The 19,881-nt window shown below is 33.7% G+C and overlaps 1 protein-coding gene across 2 annotated transcripts; it reads left to right on the top strand.

Moving 5' to 3' along the window:
• Positions 1-11,827: 11,827 nt before the first annotated feature.
• Positions 11,828-17,331, top strand: LOC110605392 (L-aspartate oxidase, chloroplastic). 2 transcript variants are annotated; one of them, XM_021743956.2, is made up of 9 exons: positions 11,828-11,948; positions 12,098-12,153; positions 12,664-12,804; positions 13,381-13,744; positions 13,947-14,189; positions 14,440-14,496; positions 14,576-14,656; positions 15,333-15,394; positions 15,969-17,331. In XM_021743956.2, exons 3-9 carry the CDS (start codon positions 12,674-12,676, stop codon positions 16,975-16,977), a joined length of 1,947 nt encoding a protein of 648 aa, XP_021599648.1. In that variant the 5' UTR covers positions 11,828-11,948; positions 12,098-12,153; positions 12,664-12,673; the 3' UTR covers positions 16,978-17,331. The 2 variants fall into 2 exon arrangements, with proteins under 2 accessions (XP_021599648.1, XP_021599647.1); XM_021743955.2 differs by having other exon boundaries at positions 11,947-12,153.
• Positions 17,332-19,881: the final 2,550 nt, after the last annotated feature.

Below are 19,881 nucleotides of genomic sequence, written 5' to 3'. Positions count from 1 at the left end.
AGATCCAAGAGGATCTCACCTATGTTGAGCAGCCGGTACGGATCCTAGACACCCAGATCAGAAAGCTAAGGAACAAGAAAATCCCGATGGTGAAGGTCCTTTGGAACCACCACAATCTGGAAGAGTGCACTTGGGAGACACGGGAGTCTATGCTCCGGCAATATCCTCATCTCTTTTAAGGTTAGTCTTTATGTGTATTATATGTTGTATGCTTTGCATGAGCTAGTTGAGGAACATTCGGGGACTAATGTTCTTAAGGGGGGGAGAATGTAATACCCGGCTAGACTCCGGTATCGGAATTCCTACCGTCCGGTGGAATCTCGGATGTCGGAAGCCTCTAGTAGGGTAAAACCATGTTTTTATGAAATGTTTTAATGTGTTTTATGTTTTAAGCATGAAAGAAAATGAGTTTTTGCATGAAAATAGCATTGGAGGAAAACTCAGGTTCGGCCGCCGAACCTCAAGTTCGGCCGCCGAACATGCATGCGTTGCGGGTGTGCTTTAGGCCCCCGAAAGCATAAGTGAGGGAAGTCCAGGTTCGGCCGCCGAACCTCAAGTTCGGCCGCCGAACATGGCATGCATGCGGAGGCACATTCGGCCCCCGAACGTGGTCTGGACAGCCACTATAAAAGGGTCATTTAGCCGAAAACGGGCGAGCTTTTTCCCAATTTTCGGCCAAGGTGAGTCTCCGCCGCCCCCTCACCCATCTTTGATGTTTTTCCTCTAAATCTTTCAAGGTTTTCACTTGTTTTCACTTTGTTTTGAAGATTTGAGCTTTTGAGCAAAGTTTTAGAGCTTGGAGGTTCAAGAACCCAATTTCTCCCAACTTCGAGTTTAGGTCGTCTCTCTCTCGATCTTCAAGAGGTAAGAGCCGATCTTAAGCTCATTGCATGTTTTAAGTAAGTTTTCAGTAGATCTATGGGTTAGAATGCATGTTTGGGCTATGGTTATGCTTTTGGAGTTTATGGGTATAAATGTATATTCATGTACAATGTGAGTTGCTTGATGTGTTGTAGATGGGGTTTATGTTGGTTTGAGGCCCCTAGGAACATGTATGCTTGTGTTTGTGTGTTGTAGAATAGGTTTGATGCATGTTTGATAAGTTTGGAGGCGAAATGTGCAAAGGGAGCCAAGTTTCTGCCCTTTGGCAGAAACCAGGTTCGGCAGCCGAAGGACTTTCGGCCGCCGAACATGGCTGGGGAGGCAGCCTTTCGGCTGCCGAAGCTGCCCCCGAAAGGAGACTTTCGTCTCTGTCTGGCAGTTTCGGCCGCCGAAGGTGCCGCCGAACATGCATGAGTTTCGTCTCTGTCTGGGAGTTCGGCCGCCGAAGGTGCCGCCGAACCTGCCTGACTTTCGGCTCTGAAGGGACTTTCGGCCGCCGAACCTGCCGCCGAAAGTGCCCTGTCCAGGCCTTCCTTGCATGTTTTTGTATGGTTGTTTCATAGTGTTTTAGGGGGTTTTTGGGGAGTGGTTTATAGTTATGTTCAGGTATGTTTGGTCCCTCATTTGAGTCCACCTGTGTAGGTTCGGACCCGAGGAACCGAGGACCCCAGCAGTGAGTTCAGCTGCTTCGGTGTTGTCAGAGTCAGCCAGAGGTGAGTGGAACTAAACTTAATCTTTTAAATTAAATGTTTTATCATGTTTCATGCATCACGATTATGCAATAGGATGATTGCATTAGTTTCCACGAATATGCCGCATTGCATCGATTGTTGTTGATGTGGGTGAATATTGGATGACCCAATTAGTCCATGACAGGAAGACCAGGACCCCATGCTACGGCCTGGCACTATGTAAGGAAAGACCAGGACCCCATTCTACGGCCTGGCACGGTTATGAGACTCGAAGACCAGGAGCCCAGAGGAGGCCCTGGGGAAATGGTAAGTAATGTATGTTATGACAGGAAGACCAGGACCCCATGCTACGGCCTGGCACTATGTTAACTTGGACTAATTGGTGACAAGTTCACCCAACCCTTATGTGAATTGTCTGTGTTATGATGCATTTCATTGGAGCATAGTGTTAATATGTTTTATAGTCCTACTCACTGGGCTTTTAGCTCACCCCTCTCCCTTTACCCCCAGGCTTGCAGGTACAGTATAGAGCGGGAGTCCGGATAGAGTAAAGAAGTCATGTTTATGTAATAGCTAGCAATGGACATGATCAAATTGTAATGTAATGTCTTAAGTACAGTATAGTTATGTAATGATGTTTATGGATGTTAGAGGTGTACTTGACCATAGAATGTTGTTATCCCTTGTAATACATGATCTTAGAGATTTTATGTCTTTTATGTAAACCAACTCGACTTATGTTATGTCACCCATTTGGGGGCACTGATGAGATCCCACTGAGGGACCAATGTTTATGAGTTATGTTATATACAGTGCATGCAGAGGTTGAGTATGGTTGATGTATATGGAAAGAAAAGTTTTAATTTTTGTATGTTGTTGATTATGTATGGGATTATGCAGGTTTACAGGATGCATGTTAGGCTTGCTACGGGTCCCGGCGGCCTTAAGTCGACCCGGATCCTAGCTCCGGTAGCGGTCCGATTTTCGGGTCGTTACAGAAATATCATCAAGAGACATAAAAGAGTGCCATAAAAGTGCCCAAGGAAAGATTTAAGATGCCCTAGGTCTTTGATAGTGAATTTATTATGCAAAATCAATTTTAATCACAGCAATATCATCAAGAGACATAAAAAAGTGCCATAAAAGTGCCCAAGGAAATATTTAAGATGCCCTAGGTCTTTGATAGTGAATTTATTATGCAAAGCAGTTTTAACCACAGCAATATCATCAAGTGACATAAAAGAGTGCCATAAAAGAGTTCTCAGATTGCTTAATAAACAAGCATTAATCATTGGAAGACTGCTTGAATTACAAAGACTGGAGAAAACTAGTGAATTCAATATTCCACTGCTTGAAGGCCTGCTTCAAACTATAAAGAGATTTTTTAAGTAAGCAGACCTGGCCAGGTAAGGCCTTATGGTATCCTTGAGGAGGTAACATGTAGACCTCCTCATTTAAAGTGCCATGGAGAAAAGCATTATTAATATCGAACTGAAAAATAACTCATTGTTTTGCAGTGGCTAAAGTAATTAAAATCTTAGCAGTTGTTAGTTTTGCAACAGGGGAGAACCTGTCCTTAAAATCCAAACCCTCATTTTAATTGTAACCATTGGCTACCAAACGAGCCTTAAGTCTCTTCACCTCACCAGTAGGTTTATATTTCACTTTATAAACCCATTTATTTTTAATAGCCTTTTTCCCTTTAGGCAAGTCTATAAAAACCCACGTATGGTCCTTCCCTAAAGACATCAATTCTTATTGCATAGCAGCAGTCTACTGAGCATTAAGACAAGCTTGTGCATATGTAGTGGGCTCATTAACAACCGCTATATTATGGACAAAGAACTGATGGTGTAACTCAAAGCACAACTTGAAAACAGGCTAGGTTGAGCTAGAAGCAAAACTAACAAAGTCGTGTAACTAAGCTGGCTGGTGAATAACTCTAGTGGACCTTCTTAACTCAATATGAAAAGGAGATGGATCTGAATTGTCCTGGTCGGACTGATCGGACATGGAGTGACCTGCATTGTCCTAGTCGGACTGGTCAGACATGGAGTGAGGCATGGAAGGTGTAAGGACCTTGTCTACAACATCAAGCTTAGTAATGGAGATAGGAATCACAGGAGATGAATTTAAATCTATAGCATGGGCATAAGAAAAGACATTTTCATAAAAAAAACTACATCCCTACTAATCAGAATATTATTTGTCTATAAATCATAAAGTTTGTATTATGTGTCCCTCCATATCCTATCATAACAGTTTTAATAGACCTTAACTCAAATTTGTCCTTATTAGGACCGACTCTAGCAGCAAAACATAAACACCTAAATTTTCTGAGGTGTGTATAATCTAAAATCCTTTTAAACAACCTCTCATAAGGACTTTGCCAATTAAAACTAGCAATAGTCATTCTATTTATGAGATAGGCGGCTATCATAATACATTTCGACTAAAATTTCTTTGGCATGTTATCTTGAAACCTTAAGGCCCTGGCAGTGTCTAGGAGATGTCTATATTTTCTCTCCACCACTCCATTTTGTTGTGGAGTGTAAGAGCAAGACCTCTAGTGAATAATACCCTTATTTTCAAACAGATTTTGGCATTCTCTACTTAAGAAATCATGCCCATTATAGTCCTTATAATTTTTGCTTTAGCCTCAAACTGATTCTTAATCATTTTTAAAAATCTGGATAGAAAATGCACACTCTGACCCTTGAATTTCATCATAAAGGTCAAAGTTGCCCTAGTGTGATCATCAATAATAGTGAGAAAATATCTAGCTCCAGCTAAGGATTCTTCTCTATAAGGCCCCCATATATCCACATGCGATAAATCAAACGGTTTTACACTCAAATTATGACTCATAGGAAAAGGAAGCCTAGGCTGTTTAGCCAAATGACAGATTTCACATTGTAATTTTTCATTTTCATCATACCTAATCCCATCAATATATTTTGGTTTGTCAATAGAAACATGTCCCAGTCTGTCATGAACATCCTGAATACTAAGCATGCAAGCATATTCATATGACACACTTTTAAATCTTTCTTTATTGATATGAGAAATACAAAAACATGGTATTTAAGTTAGTTGTTTGTTGTTAGGGTTAATGTTGAGTTTATGGATAATGTATGTTGTATGAGTTGCTATATGTGTTTGTGTTGGGGTTTATGTTAGTTTGAGACCCCTATATGCTTATGTATGTGTATATGCATGTTGTAGAATAGCTAAATGCATGTTTGAAAGGTTTGGGAGGCAAAATGTGCATGAGGAGGCTAAGTTCTGCTACTTTGGAAGAACTCAGGTTCGGCAGCCGAAGGCACTTTCGGCCGCCGAACCTGCCTGTGGTAGCATGCTTTGGCTGCCGAACCCTGCCTCCGAAAGTTGGACTTTCGGCTCTGGAGGGGAGTTTCGGCCGCCGAAGGTGCCACCGAACATGCATGAGTTTCGGCTCTGGAACCACTTTCGGCCGCCGAATGTGCCGCCGAAAGTGGCTGAGTTTCGGATCTGGAGGGACTTTCAGCCGCCGAACCTGCTGCCGAAAGTGCCCTGTTCAGCCTTCCTTTGCATGATTTCTATGATTGTTTTAAGGTATTTTAGGGGGTTTTTGGGGAGATGTTTAGAGTCATGTTCATGTATGTTTGGTCCCTCATTTGAGTCTACCTGTGTAGGTTTGGACCCGAGGAACCAAGGACCCCAGCAGTGAGATAGCTGCTTCATAGTCTTTTCAGAGCTAGCCTGAGGTGAGTAGAATGGACCTTTATTTCCAAAGCAAATAAATAAATTTGAGCATGTTCATGCATCACGAAAGTCATGTGATATATTAGGTTGTTTGCATTAGAATTCACGAATATGTTGCATTGCATAATATGATGATGATGTGAATGAATGTTGGATGATCCTTTAGCCCTCACTATGATATGATATGTTACGGTGTGAAGTCCAGGAAGACCCATTCTACGTCCCTAGCACTATGTAAGAAAAAGTCCAGGAAGACTCATTCTACGTCCTTGGCATATTGGAATGTTATGATATGTTTAAGGGAAAGACCAAGACCTATTCTACGTCTTGGCACTATTGGAATGTGTAGAGGGCTATTGGTGACAAGTTCATCCTTGATGTGATTTGTCTGTGATGTGATGCATTCCATGATAGCATATGTTTTAAATATTTTTATTATTCTGCTCACTGGGCTCTAGTAGCTCACCCCATTCCCTTAACCCCCAGGTTTGCAGATACGGGATAGATCAGGAGGTCCGCCAGAGTAAAGTCATGTTTTATGTTATAGCTAGATGTGGATATGAAAAATATTGTAATGTAACGTATAGTACAGTAATGTAATGCAATGATGTATATTGAGGTTTAGAGTTGTGCTTGACCATAGTATGTATAGTTAATCCCTTTTTCACATGATCTGTGTAATGTTTTAATGATATTTTATGTAAACCAAGCTTAATGTATGTTAAGTTACCCCATTGGAGCATTTGATGAGGGCTCCAGTGTGGGGTTTTATGTTTATGGTTATGTGCTTGCACAGGTTAAACTTGGTAAATGAAAGAAAAAGTTTAAAGTTTTATATGTATGTTTGATCATGTATGGGATTTAACAGGTATACAGGATGTATGTTTAGCTTGCTATGGGTCCCAGCGACCTTAAGTCGATCTGGATCCTAGCGCCGGTAGCGGTTCGGATTTCGGGTCGTTACAGCATGCCTATGAATATAGAAGAAGAAGCAATATGTGAGAGTGCACAAAAGAGACTCATCCCATGTGATACCACTGCTAGAAGAATAAAAAGAAAAAAAAAAAGAAGAAAATGATGGCACAACAAGCTAAGAGCTAAGGTGGAAAGCACATGGGTTTGAATTAAATATGAATGAGGAAGTGTATTTCTCAATATCAACATCGTATATGGTGGAGTTGAAAAAAGGAAAAGAAAAAGAAAATAGAACGTTAAATGAGTTAGAAGATTTATAGGGAAAAAAAACTTTTATAATTAATAAAAGTATATTTGAAATTAAATTTTAGTATTTTTCCTTTAACTATTCTTACATAGTTGATTTAACAGAATTATTGAACGGAATGATTTCATATTTTAATAGAATTAAAATTTATGAATTAAAATATTTGATTCTAAAATTGAAAAGATAAATCCATTAATTATAAAATAATTTAAAAATTAAAAAATAAGTTTTTCTTTTTTTATTTACAAGAAAAAAATAATTTGTTGTTAATTTTTATCATTAATGTGTATATTTCTCTTTCGTCTGGAAGGATTCAAAATATTGCCAATTTAAAATGGCAAAATTTTCTCTTTTATGAAATATTAGGAGCTAAAAATATAAAATTTTATATTTTAATCTAAATTAATAAAGTTATCTGTCTTTGAACTATGTATTATTTGACATTATTTGAATTTTTATTGATATTTTAATGTAATTTAAGAATAAATTTGGATGAAAAATTAAAAAATTACTGTTTAGCACTTGACTTTTTAAAAACACATTAAAATATCTCTCACATTTTAATAATTCAACTAGTTAGCCCCTACTATTAGTTTTCATGTCTAATGCCATTAGTTTTGATGAGAAAGGAGAGAAGAAAATATTTTTATTCTAAAAATAACTACTCAAGAATACGACAACGCAATACACTAAACAATGTCGAGCAATAAAAGGAGAGAACAGAAAAAATGAGAAAGACAGCAATGGATTAGAGAAATATGAGAAAAAGAGAGAAATTAAAAATTTAGGTTTTTTTATTATTTAGACCATTTAAGTTATTAGTGTAAATTTTTAAAAGTATTTTTATATTTTCGTTTCTCTTAATGACTTCTAATAATAGAAGGACTAATTAATCAAATTATTAAAATATATGAAATATTTTAATGTGTTTCAAACATTTAAAGATCAAGTAGTCAATTTTTTTATATCATAGAAATTAAGTAATAAAATTTTCAAAATAAAATTGAATATTTTTTTACTCCTTATATAAATGAAGAACAAATTTTACCTTTTTGCTAGATATTAATTATAAAAATGAATAATCCAAATAATCAATTAGCAAACAAATAGTTTTTTCACGTTTGAGCAATAAAGGAAGGAGTTTGGCCAGAGGTTCTAAGGATCTCCTCTTGTGGATTGAGCTTGCCCTTGTAAGGCTTGTTAGATTGAGCTGTGGTTATGGTTCGGAGTTTGTAATATTAAACAGACCTTGGGCCTGTGTGTACTTCAAGCCCATTTTCCCATTTGGAGCTTTTCTTTTTTCTATATATATATATAAATCAACAAGGAATTTATTCAAAGAGCAAACTGAAATTGATTACATGGTCTTATGCGGTAAATGAATATGAACTATTGGAAATTCAACTCAAAAAAAAGTTTACTCAATTTATTTTCTGGATAAACCGAATCTAACTTTTAAGCTCATTTATTAATTTGTAAATATTTAATTTATTGAAATTTAAAGATTTATTTTATTTTTATATATTGGTGAATTGATTCATATATATATTTATTTAATTAAAATATTTAATTTTAAATTTATTATTTTTAAATTAAATTAAATTATTTAAAATTTAGCTCGTGATTAAATGAATCAAATTTAAATTTATTAATTTTTAACTCAAATTTAAAAAAGATTAAAGTCAAACACAACTTAATATTAATGAACTAAAATTCAAAGACTTCAAAACTTGATTTGACTAGGTGGATTTACATCTAAAACGGGGAGACCTCCAAGTTCAACTCAACCTCAAATTTCCTGGACCCAAAGACTATTCCTACCATACAATGGAGTCATGACAAAAAGTGGACTCGCATGTTCTTTTTCCCAGTGGTAAGAAGAAAAGTGCACGAAATCATCTTTGTCTTTTTCTCTGTGTGTTCGAGTCCTTTTCAATTTTCATGGAATAGCCTCACCCCTCCAAGATGAATGCTAACCAACCATTCTTTGACAAAACGGAACCATTCACGGGTTCTGAATGATGGGGTCAGGAAATACCAACTTTTTAAAACATATTAGCAATTTTAAATTTTATTAATAGATTTATTTGTGAAAAATAATTTATATTTAAAAAGTCAAAATATTTTTAGAAAATATTTTTAATAAAATAATTTGTTTTTCATTGTTAAATTTTAATTTAAAAACTAAAATATACTAAAGCAACTAATAAAATTCTCAAAGTGTTTAAAATAATTTTTTTTACTATAAAAATATTTTTTGTTGATTATTTTTCTAGTGTTTTAAATATTAAAATATTTTTTTAAATATTTTTTTTAAATAAAATGAACTAAAATCTCATTTGATTTTGAATTTTAGAAATATTTATGAATATACATACTATTTAATTCAAATGTTGAATTAAGACAGACTAAAATGTTAAATTTATTCATGAATTATAGATTAAAAATATTAAAAATTTTATATTACAATTTAAGTACGTGTAACTTAGTCTATTTAGTTTTAAGTGATATATTTTCAAGATAAAAAAATATTTTTTTAAATAAAGAGATATAAATGTTAATTTTAACATTATTCAAAAATAAAAATCTATAGATATTTTGATCAATTTTAAAATAATTAATTAATAAAAAATTAAATAAAGATATCTTTATTTTTTTTTGAAATGGATATTGAATAATAAAATTTAAAATCTCTTAGATTTATTCAAATGTATTTACTACTAGATTAAACTTGTGAATGCATATATCTTGATACAGTGAAAATATGAAAATTAAAATTTTAAAATAAATTGATGTAGTGAAAATATAAAAATTAAATTGTTAATTTTTAAAATAGAAGGATATGTATACTAATTTTAACATAAAATTAATGACAAAAAAAGTAATTTATTCTAGAAAAAATATTCCTAATAAAAGAGGAAATTAAGCTATTTTTAAGAGGAAATAATTTCTTAAATTTTAAAATTTTCATACATAAATTTTATTAGCATCGTATTATTTTTTAATATTACAACTAAAATAATAGAAAATAAGTCCCACTATTAAAAATAATTTTGTGAAAGATATATGTTTTTAATATAAAATATTTTATACAAAATAAATGGATCCAAAATATCAAATTTTGAGTAATTTCAATTAGAAATCAATTTTAAAATCAAATTGAATTAAAAAAATAAAAATAAAAATTTAAAATTAAATTAAACTAAAATTTAAAATTTAAAATTTTAAAGTTTGTAAAAATCGAATTGAATTAATTTTAAATAGAAATTAATTTGAATTGAATTGAATTGGTAAAATGTCTTGATACTTATTTAAAAAATAAGAAAGAGGTGACAGTATAGATTTTAAATAGTTAAAATTTTAATATTGAATGAAATAAATTAAGAATTTAAAAAATTATCGGAAATAAAAAAATTAAGCAGAGGATCAAAAATTAAAAGGAAAAACATTTTAGATCACAAATAGCCGAGATTTATTTAATCCAATTAGCTAAAACTTAAAATATTTTGATCATTTAACCTTGAAATTAATTATGTGGATTTATACATATACAAGTTATAAAATTAAACATAAAAATAGTGATAATACAAATTAATTATTTAATAATTTGAAAATGATATCACTGAATAAAATATAATATTTATTTATAAATAATTGATAATTTTTTTTAAAAAAATTATTATTTAATTCTTGTAATATTGAAAAATTAATTAATTAATTAATTGATTTTAAAAAATATATTAAAATATTTTAATATTTTTAAAAATATATTAATTAATTACTTTATTAATTTTATTTATTAAATATTATAAAAAATATGAAATACTAAAGCGAAGAATAAATTAAAATACTATTAATAACTTTTTCAAATTAAAAAATTTAATAACTAAAATTTATTAAAAGTTTTTTTAAAATACAAAAAATATATTTTTTAAAATTAAAAAATCAATTAACAAGTTTTTTATATATAAAAATTAAATAATAAATTTTCTAAATTTTAACATAATTTTTATTTTGATATATTTTTTTTTATTAATAGCTATTTAAAAAAAGTTGAAAAGTTAGTTGGAGATTCTAGTACAAGTGACAATTCAACGTACGTGTATTGTGGGCCATGACCTAATCCTGCTTTAGCATTGGTTCCCTCGAAAAGGGTGCTTGTGAGAATAATTGCCAACCACGTCTTTTCCTGAATTTCATATTTATTATATCCTTTATTTCAGAAAAAAACTATTTAAAAAAATAAAAAATTTTCACCTATTTATTTTAAAAAAACAAAATAATAAAATTAAATTGTTACACACATGGAAAATGCAAAATCATTTATCTTTTATTTAAAAAAATTAAATTCTTTCATTTTAAATAAAAAATTATTGGCTAAATATAAATTAAATTAAATTTTTATAAAATTTTTAATTTTAAATAAAAAATAAAAAAATTTCATATTATTAAAGGTCTTAAAATTAATTCTGAATATAAATTAATGTAAAAGAGTAGTTATTTATCAATACTTTAAAAATACATTATTTAAATAATATTATTTATTTTAAAAATAAGGAGAGGTTGATTTTTTATTGTTAATAAATTTATCTTTATCGGTACAAGTTCTTTACGCCAAGTGGAGGACTTACTCTTATTAAAGGTTCATTTTAAAGGCAGATAAAAATTTAAATTTAATTTTGAGGCTTTTCATTTAAATTAGATGAATTTAAGCTTAATAATATTTGATTCCTTAAAATTTATGAATTGATTCATTTTCAGATTGTAAGTAAATTCTTAAATTAATTTATTTTTAAATTTATAAATTAATTTATTTTTAAATTCATAAATAAACATGCAAATTTATTGGTTAAACAAACTCAAGAGATAATTCATTAAATAAATTTGCAATCTAACTTGTTAAATACATGTATTAAATAAATTAATAAACATATTCATTAAATAAATTCATAAATAATCTCATTTAAATAATTAGAGCGACATCAAAAATATAAATCTAAGTCAACAGTTTAAATAATATTAACAATCAATTTAAATAAAATGATATCGGTTAATTTAATTTATATATTATTATAATATAAAAAAATAATTTTAAAATAATTATAAAAATATATATATAAAAATTATTAGAATGAGAAAATATTAAATAAATTTTGTACATATTTTTTGAATAAAGGCTTTTTATAATTAATTATGTAGAATTATTAAAAATTAAATTTATTTTAATAATATTAAAGTCATGGTAAAAAAAAATTTAAAGTCATTTTATGACATACAAAAATAGTTAAAAAAAAATAAAAAACAAGAGAAAGGAAAAGAGCATGGCGGCGCGCAGAGAAAAAGCGAACATGGGATAGTTCTGAGCAACTACCCTTAAATTAGAGTGGCTCTGGGGCTGCGCTTCGTAGGTGTGTGATTCTCGTCTCTTGACGCCTTTCCTTCTTTTGTTTTTTAATCCCAATATTTAATTTTCAACAAAAAGTATTCTCTGAATCTCCATTTGTTCTCTTGTTGTGTCTAATGATGCTCTTCTTCAACTGCAAAACCTTATACGCAGATTCAGATTTTACCGGAGGACTGTTTTAAACTTGTCATCTGAGAAGAACAATCTTTGTAAGTGTTTACATCGTTAGATTTTTCCATTATTGGTAATGGGATTTTGATGATGAATCATTGAAATGATGTTATTCTTGTTGATGATTAGAATGAAGATGTTGGGTTTCTGATCTTAAGTTCTGTTTTTTTGTTGTTTTAAGGTTACGGCCTTGTCTGCATCACTGCATGTTGCCTTCATTTGTAGCTTTCTCTTTTTTTGGCTGATTCGTAGTTTTTTGCTTAGTTAGAGGAATTTCTGCCTTATCCCCAACCCTTTTTGTCTTTCCCATATTTCGTTTGTGTTTGAATTTTAGCCATTTACGTTCCCACGTTGGATTCTGGTTATTGTTCCCTTTTTAAAGGGATTTTGCTTTAAAAATATGAGAATTCAAAAATGAATTTCATGAAAGTTCAGGAGACAATTCTTTGTTGTTCCTGTGTTTAGTTTTGATCAATTATATGCTGTTAACTTGATCTGTTCTTGTTCCTGATAGTGTTGCTTTTTTTAACTTTTTGTTCGTTTGGCAGAGGAACTAAGATGACAAGTATAGCTGCCTTGAGCGGCAACCTGCACTACGGGTTAAACAAATGCAGGGCACATAGTTGCAAACGACCTGCTTATGTCTTTGGTGTGGCATTCAATGGAGGGTTGCAGAAAGAACTTTCATGGTATTAAGGATCTTTGCTGAGCATTTGCTTTGGTTTTGTTTGTGCAAAGAAATTGATATGATTTATTCATTTTATCTAAATGGCGATTCAATAAATTTGTGATCTCTTTCTCTTTTGTTTATTTATTTGTGGAGTTTCTGGGTTAAGGGCTTGTTGAATCCTTAATTTGTAGAGTTGAGGTTGCATCTCATCCCACGAACATCATTTGTTTGAAAATTTTCTTGGTAGAAGAGATGATGTTTGTATACTATGCCTCCTAAAACTTCTAAACATTGCTCTTTTCAGCTTTCCCTTTACGGTGTTCAATTATGTGACACCACAAAAATATACTACAAGATTTTCAACTTTGCAGTGTTTGCCGCAAATGTGGTGCTTTACAAGAGGGATTTTGCTTGATGAGACGCGGGCTTTATGAATTATGGCATGCCTTTTTCTTCTGACATTATAAATTCATTATTTTGTGGGCTTGTATCATAAGCAATAAGGCAATAAGTCATGATTATATATCATATCACAGCCTTTTTTTTTTTCTTTTTTTTTGTTAAAATTTATTTTGTGGTGCACATAACTCTCTAGGTCACATGGAGTATCCAAGATGTTGCAAATCCAAAGATACAACTTTTCCCAGTCTACCGTTGGTGAATACTGGCAGTCTTTTGGAACAATAACAGTTAGTGTATCATCTTGCTTAAGAGATGCTTCCACTAAGTATTTTGATTTTGTCGTTATTGGAAGTGGAGTTGCTGGACTTTGCTATGCCCTTGAAGTTGCAAAACATGGAACTGTTGCTATGATAACCAAGGCTGAGCCTCATGAGAGCAATACAAACTATGCCCAAGGTGGTGTTAGTGCTGTGTTGTGTCCTTTGGACTCTGTGGAGAGCCACATGCAAGATACCATTGTAGCAGGGGCTTATCTATGTGATGAGGAAACTGTTAGAGTAAGTTTTAGAACTACTTGTTTTGCATTATGAATCTACTTGGTGCCAAACTGAATTTACAATCTTTAAAGAATTTAAACTATTGAATGCTGAATTTCCCTGAACCTGAATAGGATATCTTCTATCTTTTCCATGATTACCTTCAGTAAGTTTGACCACAATGAAAGTAACCTGTTTTAGTTATTTTTATTTTATTGTCTAGGTTGTTTGTACCGAAGGACCTGACAGAATCAGGGAATTGATAGCTATGGGTGTGATGTTTGACCACGGTGAGGATGGAAATCTGAACCTAGCAAGGGAAGGGGGTCACTCTCACCATAGAATTGTCCATGCTGCTGATATGACTGGAAGAGAGATTGAGCGAGCTCTTCTTGAGGCAGTTGTCAATGATCCTAATATATCCATGTTTGAACACCACTTCGCTATTGATTTACTAACTTCTCAGGTTCATTTCCTACTTCTGTTGTTTATTAAAAACTGAGAAGCATAATTTAGGTACTATAATAAATTTTTGGTTGAATTATTTCTTAGAGGTAAGTAGGTATAAATGTAGAAGCAGCTTTAATATTCAGTTTCAAAATTAATGAACAGGTGAAAGTGTTTGCCTCGCTCATAACGTGCTTCTCTTCATTTGATATCATAAAGTTTAAGCTTACATCAATGTGGATGCTGACATGAATATTGTGTTGCTGTAGGATGGTCCTGACACGGTTTGCCATGGTGTTGACACAATGAATACCGAAACACAAGAGGTGATGGGGTTTGCTTGTTTAGGACTGACTTGCCAATTTATTTTCTTTTTCCTGACAACCTTTTCCCCAAAATTTCCAGGTTGTTCGATTCATTTCAAAAGTGACTTTACTTGCATCAGGTGGGGCTGGGCATGTGTATCCATCTACCACAAATCCTCCGGTATGCTTATTTTTCTAGTTGTACAAGGTTGTTTCCTAAATGATAGTTTGGATGGTTTTGTATCTTATATTTTAAGAGACCAGCTAATTAATCTTTGATTAGTGTAATCACTTGTTTTAATCATTGACTATGGATGTTAAGACTTGGCTACTTTAGTTCATAAAATGACACCCCTATTAGGAATGTGATTGAAAAGGAGTAACAAACAAATTAGACAAAACCTCTCTCTAGTTTGAATAATTCATGAAACACCCTTGAAATGGATTTTTGGCTTGTGCCTTACTGTTTTACTCTGTAAAGAAAGTGGTTACTGCCTGTTTTATTGTTTTAATAACATTTGCTAGCTGTTCTATTGAACTAATTAATTAATAGCTTGTAGATCAGCATATGTACTTGTGCTCACTGCAAAATGTGTCTGAGAAATGATTGAAAGGGTGGTGAATGTAATCTACCTTACACTGATGTGCACCAGTAAAAAATATTGATCAACTGAACATGCAGTAAAGAGTTGGAATCCGTTTTCAGCTAATCCATAGAAATCTTTACTCATCTATTGACTTGTTAATTGGTTTGTCAATCTATTTTGCTTCCATATATGATAAATGAGCAGAGTGCAGTATTGATCACAGCTATACTATTATACGATGTATTCTTATTTCCCCAAATGTTCTTATAGGTGGCCACTGGAGATGGCATTGCTATGGCTCACAGAGCTCAAGCTGTGATATCAAACATGGAGTAAGTAAAATTTCATATCATATTATCCCAAAAGAACATTTTACTACTAATCTTAGTATTCTGCCACTTCTCTTATGTGAACATTATATGGTAATAAATGAATTTCGCAGATTTTTTAAATCATCCTGGGGAGTGTGAAGATATATAAATGAAAATGTTTTGCCTCATTTCTTATGCACGCAATATTGTTTTCCAGGTGGTTTAATTCGAACAAAAAAAACATGTTAACAAAATAGAATGGCAGCAAAAAATCGGATAGTTGAAACTTTCCTTTTATCAGGAAGTCTAAAACAACTTTAGCTACAAAAGGTCGCATGAATGATTAAAATTGCTTTCGTTTTATGAATTGCAAACTGAGGTCGGCTAATTGTTAGAGAGGGGGATTTATAAAATTGGAGAGCTTTCTTCGTAACTGTTGCTTTCTTTTGGTCCATAAATGCTCCTGCCCAGGTGTTTGGCTTGGGAAGGTTCCTGCAGTTGTGCTTATATGTTGTACATGTATCAAATTATCTATGGAATCATGTTATAAAATTTTCTTTCAGACAGGATTTACAACAATCTTGTATTTTCTCAGATTTGTGCAGTTCCACCCAACTGCCTTAGCTGATGAAGGCCTTCCTGTCAAACCAAAGAAAGCTCGAGAAAATGCGTTTCTGATCACTGAAGCCGTCAGGGGTGATGGGGGTCTCCTCTATAATTTAAGCATGGAAAGGTTTATGCCCATGTATGATGAGAGAGCCGAGCTAGCTCCTAGGGATGTGGTGGCCAGAAGTATAGATGACCAGCTTAAAAAGCACAATGAGAAGTACGTGCTACTTGACATTAGTCACAAACCCAGAGAAAAGATACTCTCCCACTTTCCCAACATAGCTGCTGAGTGTCTTCGGTATGGCCTGGATATAACTTATCAGCCAATTCCAGTGGTTCCTGCTGCACATTACATGTGTGGTGGAGTCCGTGCTGGGCTTCAGGGGGAGACAAATGTGCATGGCCTCTACGTAGCAGGGGAGGTTGCATGCACTGGTTTGCATGGGGCGAACAGACTTGCTAGCAATTCATTGCTTGAAGCACTGGTTTTTGCAAGAAGAGCTGTCCAGCCTTCAATTGATCACATGGAGAACTCTAGGCTTGATCTCAGTGCTTCAAGTTGTTGGGCACGACCAATTGTTCCCGTTTCTCTTGGAAGTGATGTAATAGATGACATATTGAAGACAACGACAAAAGTAAGGAAAGAACTACAATCAATCATGTGGAAATACGTGGGAATTGTTCGCTCAACAACTATACTAAAAACTGCTGAGAGAAAAATAAGAGAATTGGAGTCTCAGTGGGAGAAGCACTTATTTGAGCAAGGATGGGAGCAAACAATGGTAGGGCTTGAGGCCTGTGAAATGAGGAACCTCTTTTGTTGTGCAAAGCTGGTGGTGAGCAGCGCCCTGGCTAGGCATGAAAGCCGTGGTCTTCACTATACCACCGATTTTCCACATGTGGAAGAAAGTAAGAGGTTGCCCACTATTATTTTCCCTTCTCCCATGAATACTACATGGAGTTCGCGGCAGCTACACAAGCAGGCTGTCTGTTAGCAAGGCCTGTTTCTGATTTCTTCCAGCCAAAACTTCATTATTATACCATATATCACTCATTGTTTAACAGAAGATTTGCAGTGAAACAATTGGTGAGAAATGGAATGCGCCATTCTTCCTTTTACTTGCAAATCTATCTGTTTCTTTTTATGAACTTGTTAAGAGAGCCTAACAAAAAATGTCATTATTGATTGCACTGCTATAAGTGGGGCCCAAGAAGACTTGTACGGAGTAGATGGATATTTGAAGGGAAGAAAATGCTACAAAACATGCTGTGGCCTGTATTAGTTCCTGTGAGAATTGTCTATATAAGCAGAATTAAATTGATACAAAGTTTGCGGCTAGTTTTCAACATTTGAATACGATGAGACAATTTATGAAAAAAGAATGCTCGTAGATCACAAATCTATTCATTTTTTTAGCACATAACTGTTGCAGACTCCACTACTATACTTAAGCAGGCTACAAGGGTGTTTGACTTAACTTATCAAAAAAATGTCATTATTGATTGTACTGCTATATCTGCTTGCCCAGTGATACTCAAAAGGATAGACAATATATTATGAGCATCAACCTAATTAAATATAGACAGAATCAAATACCTTTTCCAGCATTCTTGTTGAATGAAATCAGAAACCAAAAACACATCGCAATCTGTCTATTGAGGAGTAGAAACCTTACCATTCAAATTTAATGGCACCCATGAATCCTCCCAAATCGAAATGCTTCTATCATGTCCAACTCTTTTGAGAGAACCTGACGCAATCAATTTCGTACTCTCCCACAAACTTCTCCACAAGTAGCTTGGATTACTCCCAATCTCCGAATCTAAAAAAATCCAAACAGAAAATACTTGGCCTTGAGAGTTCTTGCCACCAATGAATTATCTCTAGTGAAAATTGCCCATGCGTGCTTCCTTAACATAGATAAATTGAACTCATGCAATTTCTTAAATTCCAACCCACCATCAAACTTCGATTTTGCCTTCCGTTCTTAGCTTACCCAATGCATACCTCGCTTGTGAGAGCTCCCTCTCCCCCACCAAAATCGAGTCATAAGTCGCTGCAATTCATAACAAATTGTTTGCAGCACCAAAAATAAATTTATAGAATACGTTGGAAGTGCCTGGAGAACAGTTTTTAACATCACTTCTTTCCCGCCCTAGATAGACATCTCCGCTTCCAAGAGTTGAGTTTCGAGCATAATTGAATTTTAATTGGCCGCATAGAAGCAAATATGTTTGTTGCCTTGTTTGCAAGCATATTAACATGAAAAGTAGTTTTTGTATGCAATGGACACAAGGATACATGTCATTTTTTTTTTTGAAGGTGGGCAATCCCACATGAGTCGCAAGAAGTCGTAAGAAGGAGAAAAAAAAAGTCCATCTACAACAGTGAAGGTGTACCAAGTTGTTCCCAAATCTGTTAAGAGTGATAGAACATTTGTGTTTCAACTTTTCGAATTTACTGATTTGGTATTTGTACCAATCCACAAAATTAATTTTTTAGATTTGTGGGATAAAGTTTTTTGTAGAAGGATGTTGAACGACCTAATGATGAGATGGAGTGATTTAATGAATGATCTAATGTCACCTACTAACGATTGGCATAACAACCTATTCAACTAAGGAGCATTACTTAGTTTAGCTTAAATTTCTTAAAAAAAATTTTGTATTATTTTCTGAATTTTTCTAAGACCGTACATTGCACGTGAGTTAAACTTATGGATATGTATAAATAGTCTTCTTGTATATAACTAAAATATGTCAATATACAAGAAGTATTATTCATTTTTTCTCTTAATATGGTATTAGAGTGGGCGAGTTTCTAGGGCTAGGATTCGGTAAAGGTTGCGACTTTTGTTCCATTTAGTTCATTCAGCCAGAATGTTAGAAAACAGAGGAATGGCAAGTCTAGTGCCCATGGTAGGAATTAAGACATCCAGTTCGGGAAAAGATAAGGAGCATGCAGTAGACAAGGTGAGCGGGGATCCATCTGATCATCCAAATATGATTGTAATACCCGGCTAGAGTCCGGCATCAGAATTCTACTTTTCGGTGGAATCCAGGATGTTGGAATCCTCTAGAAGGGTAAGATTTATGTTTTTCTAAAGCATTTTAGTATGTTTTTCTGTTTTAAGTATAAAGGACATAAGTTTTTGTGAAAGAAAAGAGCCAAGGAAGAAATGCAAGGTTCGGCCGCCGAAGGTGAAAGTTCGGCCGCCGAACATGCATGGCTTTTGGTTTCATGTTTGGCCGCCGAAGGTGGTCTGACCAGCCACCTATAAAAGGCTCTAGGTCGGTGAAATGGATAAGGTTCTTCCATTTTCACAGACAGAGGTGAGACCATGCTCTTCCTTGGGTGATCTTTATGATTTTTACAAATCTTTCAAAGTTTTGATGAGTTTGTATGTTGTTTTGAAGGTTTTAAGCTAAAACCCAAGAGTTTGAAGTTTGGAGAGGTTGAGAGTGAATTTCTCCACATCTCCACGTTAGGATCACATATCCTCTAGAGCTTCAAGAGGTAAGTGGAGATCCGTAGCTTCTTTGATATTTTCTTACGGTTTTATGAAGGTTTTTGGGTAGAGATGCATGATTAGGGTAAGTTGAGTTTTGGGTTGATTTGTGGTCAAAGCATGCTTATGTGTGTAGTTGTGTTGTTTGTTGGGGTTTTAAGGTAGTTTGGGACCCCTTTGTACATATACTTGAGTATATGTGTGTAACGACCCGAAAATCGGACCGCTACCGGCGCTAGGATCCAGGTCGACTTAAGGCCGCCGGGACCCGTAGCAAGCCTAACATGCATCGTGTGAACCTGTTTAATCCCATACATGATCAACAACATACAAAAAAAAATTAAAACTTTTCTTTCATTCATTTTCACATATACCAACCTCAACCTGTGC

Source organism: Manihot esculenta, chromosome 17 (assembly GCF_001659605.2).
Source record: "Manihot esculenta cultivar AM560-2 chromosome 17, M.esculenta_v8, whole genome shotgun sequence".
NCBI lineage: Eukaryota > Viridiplantae > Streptophyta > Magnoliopsida > Malpighiales > Euphorbiaceae > Manihot > Manihot esculenta.
The sequence above is the reverse complement of the archived record's forward strand: the minus strand, read 5'-3'. Positions and strand labels throughout refer to the sequence as shown.